The 16,287-nt window shown below is 56.8% G+C and overlaps 1 protein-coding gene across 11 annotated transcripts in view; it reads right to left on the minus strand.

The window, feature by feature from the left end:
• The window catches only part of TNS1 (tensin 1), a 200,456-nt gene that overhangs the window by 88,949 nt on the left and 95,220 nt on the right, over window positions 1-16,287 (minus strand). For 9 of the 11 annotated variants that reach the window (XM_047721014.1, XM_047721015.1, XM_047721013.1 and 6 more), the window contains 3 exons: window positions 8,962-9,003; window positions 7,908-7,958; window positions 1,660-1,709 (listed from right to left, as the gene is read on the minus strand). In XM_047721014.1, the coding sequence (XP_047576970.1) occupies window positions 1,660-1,709; window positions 7,908-7,958; window positions 8,962-9,003 (143 nt within the window). Of the gene's footprint in view, window positions 1-1,387; window positions 1,454-1,659; window positions 1,710-6,863; window positions 7,004-7,907; window positions 7,959-8,961; window positions 9,004-16,287 lie in introns of those variants that run through there. The other 2 variants (XM_047721021.1, XM_047721023.1) reach the window with 2 other exon arrangements.

Genomic DNA, 16,287 nt, shown 5'->3' on the forward strand with positions numbered 1-16,287 from the left:
CCACAGTGCCCATTCCAACCCTCCCCAGAGGCGGGCCAGCTACCGCCCTTTGTTCCTTGGCTGTCCCTCACGTCTGGCAGCACCCACCACCTTGCCTAGGCTATTTCTTGGCAGTGACCTCTGTGATCTTGAAGGGCCCAGGGAGCAGAGGGCACTGAGTCTTTGCTGCTGCCATGGGAGGTGGTCCCTAGAGACCCCAGCACCATCTGAGCTCTTCAAAGAAGTGGGAAGCCCCGGGCTGGGCTCTGGGTGAGGGGAGGTAGGGCTTCATGCCTTCACAGCTCACGGAGCTTCTCTTCCAGTACAAGGGCCCAGGAAGGAGCAGTGGGACTCAGGACACATAAATTCCATCCCGAGGCATACCTGAGGCTTTTGGGGGCACCTCGCACCTTCCTACCCCCACACCTTCTTACCCTATCACCAACCCCCTACTGTCTCACTTGCCCTCTCTATCCAGTGTGGGCCACACTCATATTTCCTTTTGGGAATCTTCCACTACAGTAGTGTAAAGGAAAGACTGGGGGAGCATCAAAGAAATGCCAGCAGGATATTTCAAGGGACAGGACAGCACTGGCAGAATCCAGATGTCCATCAGGATCAACTCTGAGTCCAGGCGTGTGTATAGGGCTTGGAGCTAGGGGAACCAAGGGCGATGTATGACTTCTCCATGGTAGCAAGGAGAGGAGCCAAGTGGCAGAGGTGCCAGTGGGCTGTGGCAAGGAGCCCAGTTTGAATTTGACCTCTGAGCCCCCACCATTCCTTGTCCCTAAGATAAGGTTCTCACTGCAGCCTTGGTGGGAGGGAGGGGAGAGTCCAAGGCAGAACAGCACCACCGCCTGGACAACTCCAGCATCGCACCCTGCACCCACTCACCCCAAGGTGGTTCTCAGCGCAAGGGAAGAAGGGGATCCTCTAAAAGGTCCCCCTGTCTGTGGGCCGCCGGGCCACAACCCGCTGAGGGCTTTAGCTACACATCAGCCCTCTCTGGCTGGGGCTCCATTTCTCCAGGGCCAGATTCTCACTCATCTCGGGAGCCTCAGGAGTGGAGGGGAGGCAGCGAGGGAAGAGCCCAAGCCAGAAAACCACAGAACCCGGACACAGGGAAAAGAGATTCTGGATCAGCAAGACCCCAAGTCTTCACGCATCCCCTCCCCCAGCCCCTGCCAGCCAGCCAGCCAGCCAGAGAACTTTCCTTTTAGAAATAGCCCTCCAACACCAAAAACCCCTGCCCACAAAAAGGACCTGGACCTAGCACAGGCCTTGACGCCTGCCAGTCCCGAAGGCACACCCAGGTCTTGCCTCTTGGTGGCTGCATGACCTTTAACAAGTCACCTCACCTCCCTGAGACTCAGTTTCTTCATCTGCCGAACGGAAACAAAACACTTACCTTGCAAGATTGTTGCAAGGACTAGATGAGATCGTGCAGGGACCATAAAGAATCCAGCTCAAGGCCTGGCTTCAAGCTAAAACTCAAAACATGAGCATTTCCAAATGGGCAGCTACTGGCATCCTCTCCCTGTGGCTGGCATGTCTCCCACACCCCCTACCTGTGGCTTTATGACTTCGGTCTCAGAAACCCAAAGGCATGACTTGCTGGAAACACCCACAGTGACCTCACTGCGGCACCCCCGCCCCTGGCCCCCCACAGGCCAGGCATACCTGATAGGCTGAGGATGGGGCTGGACGCTCAGGGTGACTCTGGCAGAGCCCTGGGACAGAGAAAAGAGAAGCAGCATTACAGAGGGGCCCGGCAGAGGGCCGGCCACGGGAGCAGTCAGGGCTGTGGACAAACACAGATTCCCTTCTCCTCTCTCTGCCAACATTCCAGCCCAGGCACCCTAACACCCAGGCAACACGGCGACCTAGAGCCAAAAGCCATCAGCGCCATTTCCTCGGGGGTATGCACACAAGCCCTCAGAGGGCTCAGCTTCCCGCTCCCTGGGGAAGGAAGAAATCCCAAACACTGAGCACGGTCTGGGCTGGTGCTGTCCACATGGAGTCCACACTCACAATGAAACAGTCACTAAGCAGATGGAAACACGGTTCGTCTTGAGTCCCTGGACAGCATCACAGCAAGTCCGGGGGGAAAAGATGGACCACAAACCTCAAAGAAGGAACGTCTGGTCCGGCAGCCCTCCGCCTGGCTCTGAGCCTTTGTCAGCTGACCGCCATCCCCCCACATTCCTCCCCTCGAGGCACTGCGGCTGTGCCATTCAACTAAGAGGTGTGGGTCCAGAGCCGCTGGAGGAGGTGTGTACCAGCCAAGGCCAGTATGAGGCAGCAAATCGCACTTTAAGGACCCACTGCCCATTGTCTGTCACCTCCTCAGCTGCTCCCATCCCCAAGGTGGTTCGCTGTCACAAAATTAGGCAAACAGATCCACACTGGGGTCCCAAACAACCCAGGACAACCCAATGGTGCAGGGAGGAAAGCTCAGGGCTGGGGCTCCTCAGCACCCCCCCGGGCCATCTTGTGCTGCTTGACGCTCTAAGCTTCCATAATGTCTCAGAAAATGAGGCAGTCCTTACCGAGTGGCTTGACAATGAAAAGGAAGCAGGCATATGGGTCACTTATACAGTGTTACTGTTCTTACATCTGACCCGATTAAAAGGGTAAAGATACAACCATTATCCACCTCTACAGAAAATCAAGGCCTGTGTCGCCTCTGCCGCAAGCTGTCACCCACCCCGTCAGCCACCTCACCTGATGCCCAAAGGCCCAGTTTCTAGCTCCCAGCCCCTGCCAGAGCCCTCAGAACCCACTGGCATCTTCCAAACCTTCCCATGCCTCCCAGCCTCTCCCAACCTCCAAGCTGCAACCACCTCTTGAAGGACACAGGACCACAGTCTGCCGGGAAGAGGAGAAACTGAGGCAGCGACTCACCGCCCCCCCCCCAAGTCCCGGGGAAGTCGACAACTGGCAGGATTCGTCCTCAGTCTCTGGGTTTGACCGCGGGGGCCTGGAGCAGAGGAGCGCCTTCCAGCCTCTGCCAGGGCCCTGCGGCACCTACCAGGCAGGGGTGCATGGTAGGCTCAAAGGCCTGGCTCCCGGCTGGGCCTGAAGTCAGGGCAGCCCCGCAAATGGGAGGGCTCTCCATCCAGTCCCCAGAGAAGGCTGCAGCCAGAGCCCCCTCTGTGTGGGCTACAGCTGGCTCCCCACCACTCAGCCTCGGTGACAGCAGCGGGAGGAACAGAGAGCCAAGTGGGACTGTCGGCGTGGGAAGTTTCTGTCTCCACCACCCCCTGGCCCTGACGACTTGGGTTTACATGAGTCAGGCGTGGGGGCGCGAGAAGAGGGTGGTAAGGAGGGATCGTGTTTGGTTTTCAAGCCCCAAACTGGGCTGTTCCAAGACGACCCACCCAGAGGAACACAAGAGACCCAACACTCCATCTGTCTTGAACTCACTGGTCCCTGATGAGGAGTCGCTGAACCTCCCCAGGCCCCAGGCCCTGCTCCAGGCCCCAGCGATCCTTGCTATAAATAACCCCTCATGTCTCATCTGTTGCCGACCCACAGCCACTTTTGGGGGACTCAAACACCGGAAGCCACAGCAGCAGCTGAGGCTCAAGGTGTGGCTCGGGCCACAGGTCCCAACCCATGGAGTTATGGGGAGACAATGCGATATTGAGACTGGCTTGGCGAGGGGACTGGGGAGCCAAGGGGTGCCAGGAGCCTCCCGGGGCCCAGGGGTGAAAAGGAAGAATGGGGCAGGAGAGCTGGATCCCGTTTCTCCACCCCCCCTTCCCAACGTTACAACACTCCACATTCCTCAGCTTCCCCACCCCAAAAAAGTCAGGAAAGATAAATAAAAACTTGGCCCCAACAGAGTCTGGCCATGCCGCCTCCAGAGGTGATAAGACAAAGTCCAAGCCGCTGTGCTCCCCCAGGCTGGCCAGGGCAGGGGAGGCAGGGGAGGGATCTGCTGTGGGCCATGACCCCACCAGATGACAGGGATGGGAACAGCTGGATGGTCATCCCCTGTTGAATCACTGGGCTGTCCTCTCGCTGATGGGGCTTCCTGTTTTCCGCAGAGTTTGGGGACATGTGACGCTTGCTGGCAGAAAGCAGAGACGGGTGACAAGTCTGAGTCCAGTGGACGTGGAGACTCACACGCCGTTGCAGGGCTAGGGGGTGTGAGCCAGCATGGCCTAATGCTCCAAAATGCACAGGTGACCTCACACAGGTAGCCAGAGACGGGCCCCCCACTGCTGCACGCCTTCCCATGCAGGCTCTTTCTGAGAGGCTGGGAGTGAGTGGACACACGGGTCATCTTTGCTGCCCATCACAGTGCTTGAGCCCTCCTCCTGAAAGCCCTCACTGGGTGCCACCCGCTGTGTGCCCGACAACATACGAGGCACATACGGGGACCAGGTGAAGTCCCTGACCTCAGAGAACTTATATTCCATGAAGGAAGACACTCTTAGGAACCAACCCATCTGTAAAATGGGTACAGCCCAGAGCTCATGGGATTTCACGAGATCTACCTGTTCCACCTAAAGCTTCCAAGGAAAACTACCAGAGGGCTTTACAAAGAGTCCTACAAAGATTTTATTTTTTTTTTAAAGATTTTATTTATTTATTTATTTGACAGAGAGAGATCACAAGCAGGCAGAGAGGCAGGTAGAGAGAGAGGAGGAAGCAGGCTCCCTGCTGAGCAGAGAGCCCGATGCGGGGCTCGATCCCAGGACCCTGAGATCATGACCTGAGCCGAAGGCAGCGGCTTAACCCACTGAGCCACCCAGGCACCCCAAGATTTTATTTTTTTTTAAAGATTTTATTTATTTATTTGACAGAGATCACAAGTAGATGAAGAGGCAGTCGGGAGAGAGAGAGAGGGAAGCAGGCCTCTCGCTGAGCAGAGAGCCCGATGCAGGACTCGATCCCAGGACCCTGAGATCATGACCCAAGCCGAAGGCAGCAGCTCAACCCACTGAGCCACCCAGGTGCCCCGAAAGATTTTATTTTAAAAAGAAAACTAAATTCTCTGTCCTCGGGTAATCTCATTCTTCTCCTGTCTGGGGCTGTCCGAACCCTTTGGCCCCCAGGTGTCCACTTCCTCCCGGCCCCTCCCAAGACTGAGATCAGTAAGACAACTTCAATTCAACTCCCTAGGCACCAAGAACTCTCTCCCTGTAAAGACCCAGATCATGGTCTCTGTCTCATGGAGAGAACAGCATGAAAGGAAACTCCACCCCCCTCCCCCACCACCCCTGCCAAAAAGTGGTCTTGCTTCTCTTACTCTCGGAAAGTTCCTCCTGGTGTCTCACCCCCACTCCTCCTCCTGCAGATCCAACCAACTCTTTTTGCCTCCGTCCTCCCTGCCGACCACCACTCAGACACTCCTGAGTGGCTCAAGGTCTGCGGCCCTAGGCTCCAATCTTGCCTTCTCCACCATACAGCAAGGAGCGAGAACCTCAGGACTTGGGTGGGGTCGGTTTAGAGCAAAATCGACTGTGTGGGAAGAGTCCTGCCTGCCTTTGAGGTCCACAGACCAAACACAACAGCTCGGGACCAAAAGAAAAGGCGTTTCCTGAGCCCCAGTCCCTAGGGGGCCCAGTTGGGAGGAGGGTCTTTATGAAACACCAGGGGCCATGTCAGGCAGCCAGAAACTAGTGCCCAATCTATGTCAGGGGCCCATCCCCATTCCTACCTTTCCTCTGGGGGCTGTGGCCACCCCCTCCACCCCCCGCCAGCCCCTCCAGCCACACCCCTTCCTCTCTCCTTCCTGCCCACCAGCCTGGATTTTTCCAAAACAAAGTGCGACACAGCACACTGTCCACAAACCTCTCTAACACACCAGCCCTGCTAGAGGAAAACAGCCATTCCCGCCTGTGAGTCCTGGGCCATGGGCCAGAGCCAGGAAAACAGCTCAACAAACAGGCACACAAGCATGCCAGGAGGCCCAGGGTTGCAACGGCTCAGCCTCTGAAACCGGTCTCCTCACATGGGCCAGACTGCAGGGCGGCCCAGGGCTGGGCGGGTATCGACTAATGACCCCGGGAGCACCCAACCTGGGACAGGTGTCTGGGAACTTCAAAAGTGAGGTCTTGCCTCCTTTGCAGTACACAGGCCATTCTAGAATCTGCTCCCTTCACTAGACTGGCTAAACCAAGATTCATGTTGTCCCCCGCCCCACATCCAGACAGGACACAACCCTTACCCAGCGTGGCACGCCCAGACACACACACATCCTCATCCCAAATCAACAAAATTTTCTTCTAAAATAACCTCCTGTCCCAAATAAAGGGCCACTTCTTTCTTCCCCAGGACCAAGGTCATACCCACCATGGCGTCAAAAAGTCCTTCATGATGTCTAACTTCCCTCTCTCTTGCTGTAGCTTTCCCTGACCAGCTACGTCTGGCCCAGGCTGGAGTTGTGGGAAACAGCAGCATTAGGACTTGGCTTTTAAATGTGCTCAGACCACTGTAAAAGGTTTGGTTCACACAGCATCCCCTGGTCAAGGGTTGGGAGAGCCGGTAACACCAGATCCAAGCAGCAGACCCAGAAAGGGAAGCAGAAGGCCCTCACCAAGTCACTGAGCCCTTTCAAGCTCTGTTTTCCCATCAAACAAATAAGACCAGAGCATGTGCCATTGTGGGGGAGGGGGCGGGAGGGATAAATAAATATATAAATAAAAACCCAGTCCACCTCCTGGCCCTTAGTCAAAAGAATAGTAATAAGAATGGCTAATATTTATTGAGCACATATTATATGTTCTGTGTGCATCAAGTTCGTTCATCCTCAGTAGCAGGTACACACAAAAATTAATTTCTGACCCACACCCCGGCCCCAGAAATATCACAGACTTGGACCAGAGTCCCTCCCGACACTCGCACTCTGAGCCCAGGGGACCCATGCATACCTTGAACAGAGCCTTCCCCACTAATTTAGGAGGCATGCTCCCGCTCCGGACAGGCTATGCAGCCGGGGAACGCCTTGGCCTCCCAGGGTGGGCCCCAGGGCAATGCGACAGTGGCAGGCTCCCCACAGAAGTGTGGCTGCCTACGGGAGCTGTCTCCTGCGGCCCCAGCACCTCCCTCCGGGGCCCTCCCCACCATGGGTCAGGCAGCTGTCAGATGATAGGGCCTCATGCCATCAACAGCTCCCCCCGTGCCAACCGCCAAAACCACTCCCTGTTCCTCTGCAGAGCAGGGCGGGCAAGGATGGAGAGGCCAACAGAGGGGCAAACTGTCAGAGGAGGGTGGGGAAGAAAGAGGAAGGCCCAGCACTGGGGGGTGTCTCCCCCAGGGATGTGAGGACAAGCCCAGACACAAGCATTGCTCAAAGCAGGGTCCTGGGAGAGCTCCTTCTGCCCTTCCCTGGGGTCTTTCCATTGTAGGAATTTGCCCCTTGACCTCCACCAAAAATGCATGGCAAGAGGAGCCCAGAGGGCTCAGCTGGCTTGGCCCACCTTCCAGGCTGCTCCTGAATTGATGGCATTGAAATCACACAGAAGACTCTGACATTTTCAAAGGTTCCGTTCTCCCAAGAAGCCAAGCCTACAATTCCCCAAGGTCTGACGACCCTGAGAGCCCACAAGTCCTTCTGTACCTCGGCCCTTAGTCCTTTTGCCCATTTCCCTTGGTCTTACCTTGGTGACTGCTCACCACCACGCCAGGCCTCCAAGAGCCCTCCCTTTCTGCCTTCCCCGCCACCCACCCTGCAGCACAGAGGTCTGGCAAAGCAGTGGGCAAATGAGCTCCGGAGCCAGCTGAGCTGGAGGCCAACGCCAGACGGAGGCCCAGTGCAGAAGTGCACGGGGCCTGTTCATCACCCCAGCCCCTCCTCCCCTGCTTGGCCACAGAGCTGAGTGACTCCCGACCACCCTTCTGGAAAGGAGGCAAGGGATGTTCCACCAAATGGGACAGGTACGGGACATTCTCCCCTTCCCCATCCCCACACTTACGTCTTCCTCAAGGCTTTTCCGTGTGTTTCCACCCCGGAAAGCTCCTTCTCCCTGGAGACAGAGAAAAGGGAATCAGAGCAAGGAGTCAAGGAAAGTATTCAAAAGGCACCCTGGTTTCTCACCTCCTGGGTCTGGCAGGGGTGGGAGGGTGAGGGGGCTGGCAGAAGGGCCCCGGAGGAACTTAGCTGTTTCTTTAGCATTTTTTTAAAAGATTTTATTTGATAGAGACACAGCAAGAGAGGGAACTCAAGGGGGGGAGTGGGAGAGGGAGAAGCAGGCTTCCTACTGAGCAGGGAGCCTGATGTGGGGCTCGATCCCAGGACCCTGGGATCATGACCTAAGTGGAAAGCAGACACTTAAAGACTGAGTCACCCAGGTGCCCCTGTTTAGCATTTCTTTGTCCACTAAAAGCCCCTCAGAGCTAACCAACCCTCTCACTGGGTATCCTGACCACTTTTGCAGGAGATCTTCCTGTTCCCATTCTGCACGTGAGAACACTGAGGCACACACAAGCCCATGACTTGCCAACAGTCGCACAATTAGAAGCTTGGCAGAGGCAGGATCTGAATGCAAGCCCTCTAACCGGAAGCCCACTACTGGGCACGGGGCACGGCCAGGAGATGTCCCTTGGCTGCCAACCTCAGCTTCTCCACTGCAGGACCCACCCACTCTCTTCCCTTCTTCCTCCACGCGGCCTCAAGGAAACGGGGAAACTGCCTGTCTTTCTGCTAAGTCAGAAAGATCTGTTTGGAAACATCTGCCCGGCTTTCTCGCACTCTGCATATTTAATAAAGAAACCCACATTAAACCACGGGCCTCTCCCACCTGCCTACTTCCCTAGCAATCCATTTCCGAACACACAAGTGAGGTCACGTGCCTGGCTCACAACGTGACCCACATCCCCATCACTCTCCCCAAGTTCCTCAAATAGACTCCAAAAGGATATCCCCGGACATCTGTGTTCACTTTCCCCCCATATCGCCCTTCTGCCTTTGGGCCTCCCCACGTTGGCCCAGGGTATTCCCCACCACCCACCCCACCTGCTGTCACTCACCGTGTCAGCTACATTCTTCGGGGCGCTCTCAGTGTTGATGGGCTGTGAACACAGGGAGAAACCAGTGTGAGGCCTCAGGGCAAAGAGCCACGGATTGGCTCTCTCCCCAGGGCTGGTGGCCGCATGGGCAGAATGACTCCTGAAGCCGGCCCCATGGCATCAGCCCAAGGCTCAGACTTAACCTGGCTAACCCCAAGCTTGGGAGGCAGTTGGGAAAATGAAAAACAATCTTACTGGTACTAGAACCACCTAGCTCGGCAAACCTCACCAAGGTCTCTGACTCAGTGCTGACCCCTCAAAAAGGAACCCAGAGCAGGTAAAAGTCACACTTGTACCTCTGGGCCAGACACCTCCACCCACACCGGCTCATTTATTCACGACAAGAACCCAGGGGGGTAGGTCCCATGAGCTCCCCTGAGTCCCACTTCACAGAAGAGGAGGTTAAAAGAGTGGTAAAGTCATCGACTACTCCCAGCGACAATAGGATTTATACCCCATCCTGGGACTCCAGGGTCTTGGTGTGAAATCACCACAGCCCAGGACAGGGCCTGCCAGAGTCTTAACTTCTGTGGGCTTCCAAGGCCCTCCACCATAAGCCCTGCCCATTCGTAGACCCCAGTGCCCCATCCAGACCTGTCCCCTAGCTCCCCTTGCTTCGCCATCTGGCCCTTTGCTTATGGGACGGCTCCCCTGCCCACACACTTTTCCGACGAGCTGTCCTCTTCCCGACAAGGCCATTCCTGGACACCCAGCAAGAAAGACTTCCTCCCATCTTGGGACTCCAGTAAGCCTGCCCTCTGGGCTACGCATCTTGTCCTTAGGGTACAAATAATCTCATCACGGCAATATGTCTCATTCCCCAATACAGTTTGGTGAGTCTTATCCCACCTGCCTAAACAGATTCAAAGCAGCACTGTAGGAAGTTCCACGGTCATGTCCCTCATGCCAGGGACTAGGATGGATGTGTAGAGGGCCACCAATAACCCCTGTGGACTGAGCCTGTCCCACATGCCAGTGCCACCCCTTCCCAGCCAGGACCAACAAACGTGCTTTCTACTAATGGCATCCTGAGAAGCAGGCTCCTTGGACTCTCCCGTAACGGGAGAGAAACTTCCCACTCCAGGTCCACTTCATGCCTCCAGTCTCCGGGGCTCCATTACCAACCCAGTGAAGTGATTCCAGGGTCCCCTGAGTCACATAGAAGGACAAGAGCTTGACCGTGAAGGTGAGGAAGCAAAGCCTTTGCCAAGATGAGCAGGGACCAGCTCAGGAGCCGGTGACTCAGAATAGGAAATGCCCACCCTAACCCCATTCCTGGTGAGCCCCTCACCCCTGAAGAAGACAGGGGAATGGACAGAAGGGCCTCTGAAATGCTTTGCCATCAGGGAGGACAGCAGGGCCAAGATGGGCATGGAGGAAAAGAGCCAATGGAGGTCAAGGTAGCAGTACTCTTTCAGGAAATAGCCTGGACTCCTTTCCCCCTAAAGCCTGGAGGATGGAGAGCTGAGGTCAAAACTTCTTTCCAAGGCAGCTTAGATAGTGGAGGGAAGACAGGACCCGAGAACAGAGCAGGAGGTGGGAAGGCAATTCCCTCCCAACCCCCAGGTCAGCCCACCTGAAGCCTGAGGATGGCTCTGGAGAGGAAAAGATGCCACATTCCACCCCCTTCCAGCCCAACCCTGGTCCTCCCCCAAACCCCTCCTAGCCCCCACTCCCAAGCCACAGACCACCAGGCAGAGACCTCTGACCCAGGCTCAGCTCTAGGAGCTGCCTGCTAATCAGGGCCAGGTTCTCCCCTCAGCCTCCAAAAACCACCAGCCCCAACCAGGGGCATCCACAGCAGCGCCGCTAGCCCCCCGTCCCAGAACCTCCACCTCTCCCTTCTGGTTCAAGGCTCTACAGCGCTCCAGCAGAGACCTCGACGAGGCAGGAAGGCCCAAACGCGTCTTTTCTGGGCGGCTCTGGCCTCCAGGTGAGGAGGAGAACCAGGAGAGCAGATCCCAGGGGCCTTCTACATGCAGATTCTACACCAGAGGACTGCGATTTGAATCCAGATTTCTCAACCCCAAACCCCTCACTCTTCACCAGCCTGCCTAGATGAGGGCAGTCAGAAAGGACAGAAATGGGGTGGGAGGGAGAAGGCGGAGACAAAGCACTGCCCCAGGCCCACAACAGGCCCTGAAGAGCCCCTCATCCTGCTCTGGGTGAAGCCTCCTAAGAGGCCCGGACTCTGGGCAGAACAGAACGTGAGCCAGCAGCCCGGAACAGCCCTCAGAATCTCCTGGAGGGCTGTGGACACACAGGGGATGGGCTCTGCCAGGAGGGTCTAACCTAGTGGGACCCAAGAATGTGCCTTTCTCAAAGGTTTCCAGACCTGGGAATGACACTTAGAAAACCACGGGTCTAAGCGAACAGCGTTAGCCGTAACGGCCGGGGCCAAGTCCTGACTCGCTCTGATTCCTGTCCCGTGTGACCTCAGGCAGGTCACTTTGTCCTCGGGGCCCTTCACCAGGCCTGCAGGGTGCTGTTTTGTGAGCACCAAATGGGACGGAACACATGAAGCGCTTAGAGTGGGGCCTGTCCTTAGGAAGCTCTCATTAATGTCAGCTGTCATTTCTCACCCACGCCCTGCTGCACGCTCCGGAGGCCCAGGCCGCCCCACCTTGACCCTCCTGCTCTGTCCACCCCTCCCCAGTCTGGCACGACGCAAACCAGGGAGACGGGAGCCAATATTAGAAACCACAGGCCTCAGCCCCGCTGGAGAAACTTCCCTCCCGGCCAGCAGCCTTTGAGCAGCAGCCCCCCTGCCCTTACCCCTTCCCCAGGCCAGCCCACAGACGCTGCAACTTACTGGCCAAGGTGCCCCCTGGGAAGGCAAACATTTCCAAAATCCCGTCCAGAGCGACACACCCCGTGTTTTCCCCATAGCGTTTGCAGACATGGCCCAGGGTGCAGGCCGAGCTCCCTACCCCTCTCCTCTGGCCCAGTCCTCCCAGGATGGAAGCCCTCCCTGCTTCCCTGCTTCCCAGGCGCGGCCAACTCTGGGGCTACTGGGAATGAAAAGGGCAAGAGGCAGGTTGCATGAGGGCAGGCTCTCCCCCAACGCTGCCCCCACCCCGCCCCAGGCCCCCAGCGATGCTGTAGGGAAGCTTCCAGAACACCCGAGCTGTGGGTCCAAAGCCAGAGCCAACGGTCAGAGAGCCCCACTCGGCGTGGGCTGTTACCCACCTTGGACACACCCACGCAAACATGTCCTTTGTCCCCGTGGCGTGGTTTATTTTTCTCCTTAGAACTCCCCACTCTCCAACACACGATGTATTTTGCTTCCTGATCTCACTTAGGGTCTTCCTTCCCTGCTAGCACGTAAGTGCCCACAGCCCCCAGAGCCTAGGACTTGGCCTGGCACACTGTAGGCCCTCAGCAAATACTAGCTGAGTGAGCCAACCAGGAGAGCCCCTCCCTCTCTTCCCTGACCCCCTGACCATGCTCACCACTGACGACGCAGCACCCCCGGCCCTTCTGGAGCCGAGGTCTCTAAGTTCCATCTTTGCTTGGATCTGGGCCGGGACACAGCCCATCCTTACATACCACTCCTCAGAACACCGGCTCTGGGAAGAGCCATCTCCTCCCTCCCTGTTTCACAGATGCAGAAACTGAGGTACAGAGAGGCACAATGCCCCACCTCTCACAGTGGGGTCTGTGGCCAGACTGGGGTTGGCACCCAGGTAAAGGAGAGCCCCCTGCTAGCTCACCTTCCTGCCCCTCATCTCCATGCCTAGTCTGCTGGCCCAGTTAGCAGAATGCCTCCCTGCGGGCTCTCCTCTTCCTTCCCCCTTAGGCTCGGCTACAGAAGGATATGGTGCATGGAGCCCAGACAGAGACAGCACCCCACATCTAGCCATACCCCCAGCTAAGCCCAGGACAAAGCCTTTGGCTTTTTTTTTTTTTTAAGATTTTATGTATTTATTTGTGAGACAGCAAGAGGGAGAGAGCCAAGGAGAAGGCAGAGAGAGAGGGAGAAGCAGACTCCCTACAGAGCAGGGAGCCGGATACGAGGCTCTATCCCAGGACCCTGAGACCATGACCTGAGCTGAAGGCAGACTCTTACTAAACTGAGCCACCCAGGCATCCCGACAAAACCTCATTCTTCAGGACCCCAGGCCTTCCAAAACTGAGGGCAGCCAATGCACAGCCCCACCAGGGGTCTTCCAGAATACTCCTTGCCCCCAGGCAGGACAACTCCAAGCAGGAGGCAGGGTTGGGACCTTGGTGTCCCTTGATGGCCACACCTTGTGCTTCCCAGTTCACTCTGCTCTAGGGTCTCAAAACCAGGTTCTGGGGTTAGGAACTTCGGGCAGGAAAGTTCAGGAGGCGTTCACTCTCAGCTTGCTAGACATGCACCCACACAACGCTGACAGCCAGGCCGCCTCAAGTGTCCCACCCTGCGTGCCTCCCCTGCCTGTCCTCTTCCTGCCCAGCTTTGGGGGTGAGGGGGAATACCTTTTCATAACAGCAATGTGCTAACAATCACTGTTCCCAAAGTGCTAATGATCTAGGTACAATACCAAGTTCTTTACTTCCAGGATCATAGGTCCTCGGAACCGCCCCAGGGAGGTAAGCATGACCCCACTTTGCAGTTGAGATGGAAGGCCCAAGAGGTTCGGTAACTTGCCCAACATTGCACAGCTGGTCTTTGACCTGGCCTCCCTCCATCCTGGGTTCGTTCTCCTCTCCCTGACGAAGACCCTCACTCACTAAAAGTTCATCTCGGTCAACGGCCCTCCCATCGGGAGCAAGCTCTCTGTGACTTAGAGTGGAACCTTCTCGGGTCCTCGGGAGGAAGAGACTCCTTCAGTCCACTGCCATAGGAAGAAGAGGAAATGGACGGCAGTAGGAGACACTGAGATCAGACATCAGCGAGAACTTCCTGAATGTGAGGGGTTGTGAACCACAGGGCGGATAAGGGAAACTGCACATCCTTTGCTTAAGTTTTGTTTTTTGTTTTTTTTTTTTTCCAAAAAAAGACATGCACGCCCCCTCCATGCATGCATACCCACCCCTAACTGTGTGGGCTCGAGGGGCTGGGTGGCTGGGAGGATGCCCAGAGGTTCGTGCATATGACACGTTGGTGGCCTTCAGGGAGGGTGGGCTGGGAAAAAATGTATCTGTGGGCTGCTGCTGTGGAGAACGGAAAAGGCAAGGGCCATGGCGGGGGGAGGGGTAGATGCCCAAGCCCAGGCTGGGGGGAGGGGTCTGGCGCAGAATGCGGACTCAGCCTCCAGAGGAACATTCTGTCCAGAAATTCCTCACACCCTGCTCCCTTCCACCCCTCCAGCCCTCCCCAATCTTGCCCCCTGGGAGGCCTGGAATCCAGGCAGTTTTTCAGGCCAAAAAAGACCCCATGACATCACATCTCCTGCCAAGGCAACCCACTGTGAGCTCACAGGTGGCGCTGCCCGTCAGGATGGGAAGGGAGCCGGTGGGAGCCAGCAGGTAGGGCTGTGGAGGGCTGGAGCGTCCTCAGCCTGGGGACCCACAGCAGGTTATCCGGGGCTCACTTGCTCCACAAATAGAACCCTAGGCAGATGAAGGGAGGGGCTGGAAGCAAAAGGGAAGAGCAGGGACGCACCATTTACTGGGCATTTAGAGGGGGCATGGCCAGGCTGGCACCTGACAGACCCCACAAGGATAAAACATCCCAACATCCTGCAGCAGCTGGGGCCTCTCAGGGAGCTCTTTGAACCCCTTTGAGCAGATGCAGAAACCAAGTGTCCAGGTCTGCACCTCCAAGCCTGTGTCTGCCCCCTACTTACCACCCACCCCCTGCCCCATATTAATTACTACCATCCTGGGAAAGGGGGGAACCCCTGGGGGTGGGCATCAGCACTGAGGGCAGGGGGCTGGAGAGAGGTGTGGAACTGGTAGGGCTAGGCCCTGCCAGGCTGGGAAGGAGACCAGCAGCCTTGTTCCCCATGAAGTCCCTTCAGGGGCTCCATCCTCTCCTGGGCAGGCCTATGCCACCAGAGAAAAAGAACAGACGGGGTGTGATGGAATGAAGTGTGATGCCTGATTTTCCCTGGCCCCCTCTCAGGGAGGGGCCTGGGCAAGCCCACTCCTGTCCTCAGGCCGGCCCCAGCTCACCCCGAGGGACCCAGCCCAGGGTTCCTGGCAGAGAGAGGGCAACGGCAGGGGTGGCATGCACTCACTCAGCCAGGTCACGGTGGAGTACTCCTCGACCCCTTCTTCCCCACATCGAATGCTGTTTTCCCCTCAGCCAGGGAACTGGGGGTCCAGGCGTCCCCAGGCCCTTCCTCTGTGCCCCTCTGGCCACACTTGGCCATGTTCTCTCTCTACTCAAGCTGAGCACCCGTGCCCAGCACTCCTCCCACAGCCCCTCACCACCGAGCCACACCCCACAGCTGGCAGCAGACTCTCAGATCCCACTCTGGGTCACTTCCCCACTCAAGGACCCATCCTGGCCCTACTGCTTGGCTCATCAAGTTCAAGTTCCCCTGCCTGGCTTGCGGACTCCTCCCTTATCTGGCCCTTCCCCACACATGCCATGTTTACTGTTTCCATTCCTGCACTCATCCATTCCACCAGCACACCCAGCCAGGGCCACCAACCAAAATGACACAGAACTCCCTGGCCCCCACTAGCCCCCCAGCAAGGGCAGACTGGCCAAAAATATTTACCCTGGATTTGCCCCGGCTCCCAACAGTCTCAGTAACTCATACCAGGGCCCTGTCTCCTCTCTGTTTCAGCTCTCTCTCCTCCTCCCCTCCTCTCTTCCATTTGCTCAAATCTTAAACTAGACCTGGAACAAGAGACAGACTTCCTCAACTACCACAGCACAGACTGATTGCTTCCTTCCCGGGCCCCCAAGGCCACCTCTGGTCAGAAGCCCCCAGACGGGCACTAATTGTTTTCCATCTCACACTCCTCTCTTTCTCCCCCACTGAACAAGGCTCTCAAAGGCTTCCTTCACCTGACTTGGGTCTCTCCTAATGGAGGTCCCTGGGATGGTGGTCAGCACATTCATGGATGCCTTGACCTCCAGGAACCATGTCCCTTCCCAGACCAGTCTACGGGCGGGACTTCCACCAGTCCCCCCACAGAGAAGGAATTCACCAGGAACACTCACCTTACACCGAGTACGTGTTGGTGAGTATGGGTTCCAGCAACAGACAGCGACTCCCCGCCCCAAGACAGGAGAAAGCTCTTCTTTACACCTAAGTCTCCTCTTCTTTGTAAGAACCTCCACCTACCAGGTTCTACTCCAGGGAGCAACAGCAAACCTCCCCTTGCCCACTTTCTCACTCCCAT

This window comes from Lutra lutra, chromosome 3 (assembly GCF_902655055.1).
Source record: "Lutra lutra chromosome 3, mLutLut1.2, whole genome shotgun sequence".
Taxonomy (NCBI): domain Eukaryota; kingdom Metazoa; phylum Chordata; class Mammalia; order Carnivora; family Mustelidae; genus Lutra; species Lutra lutra.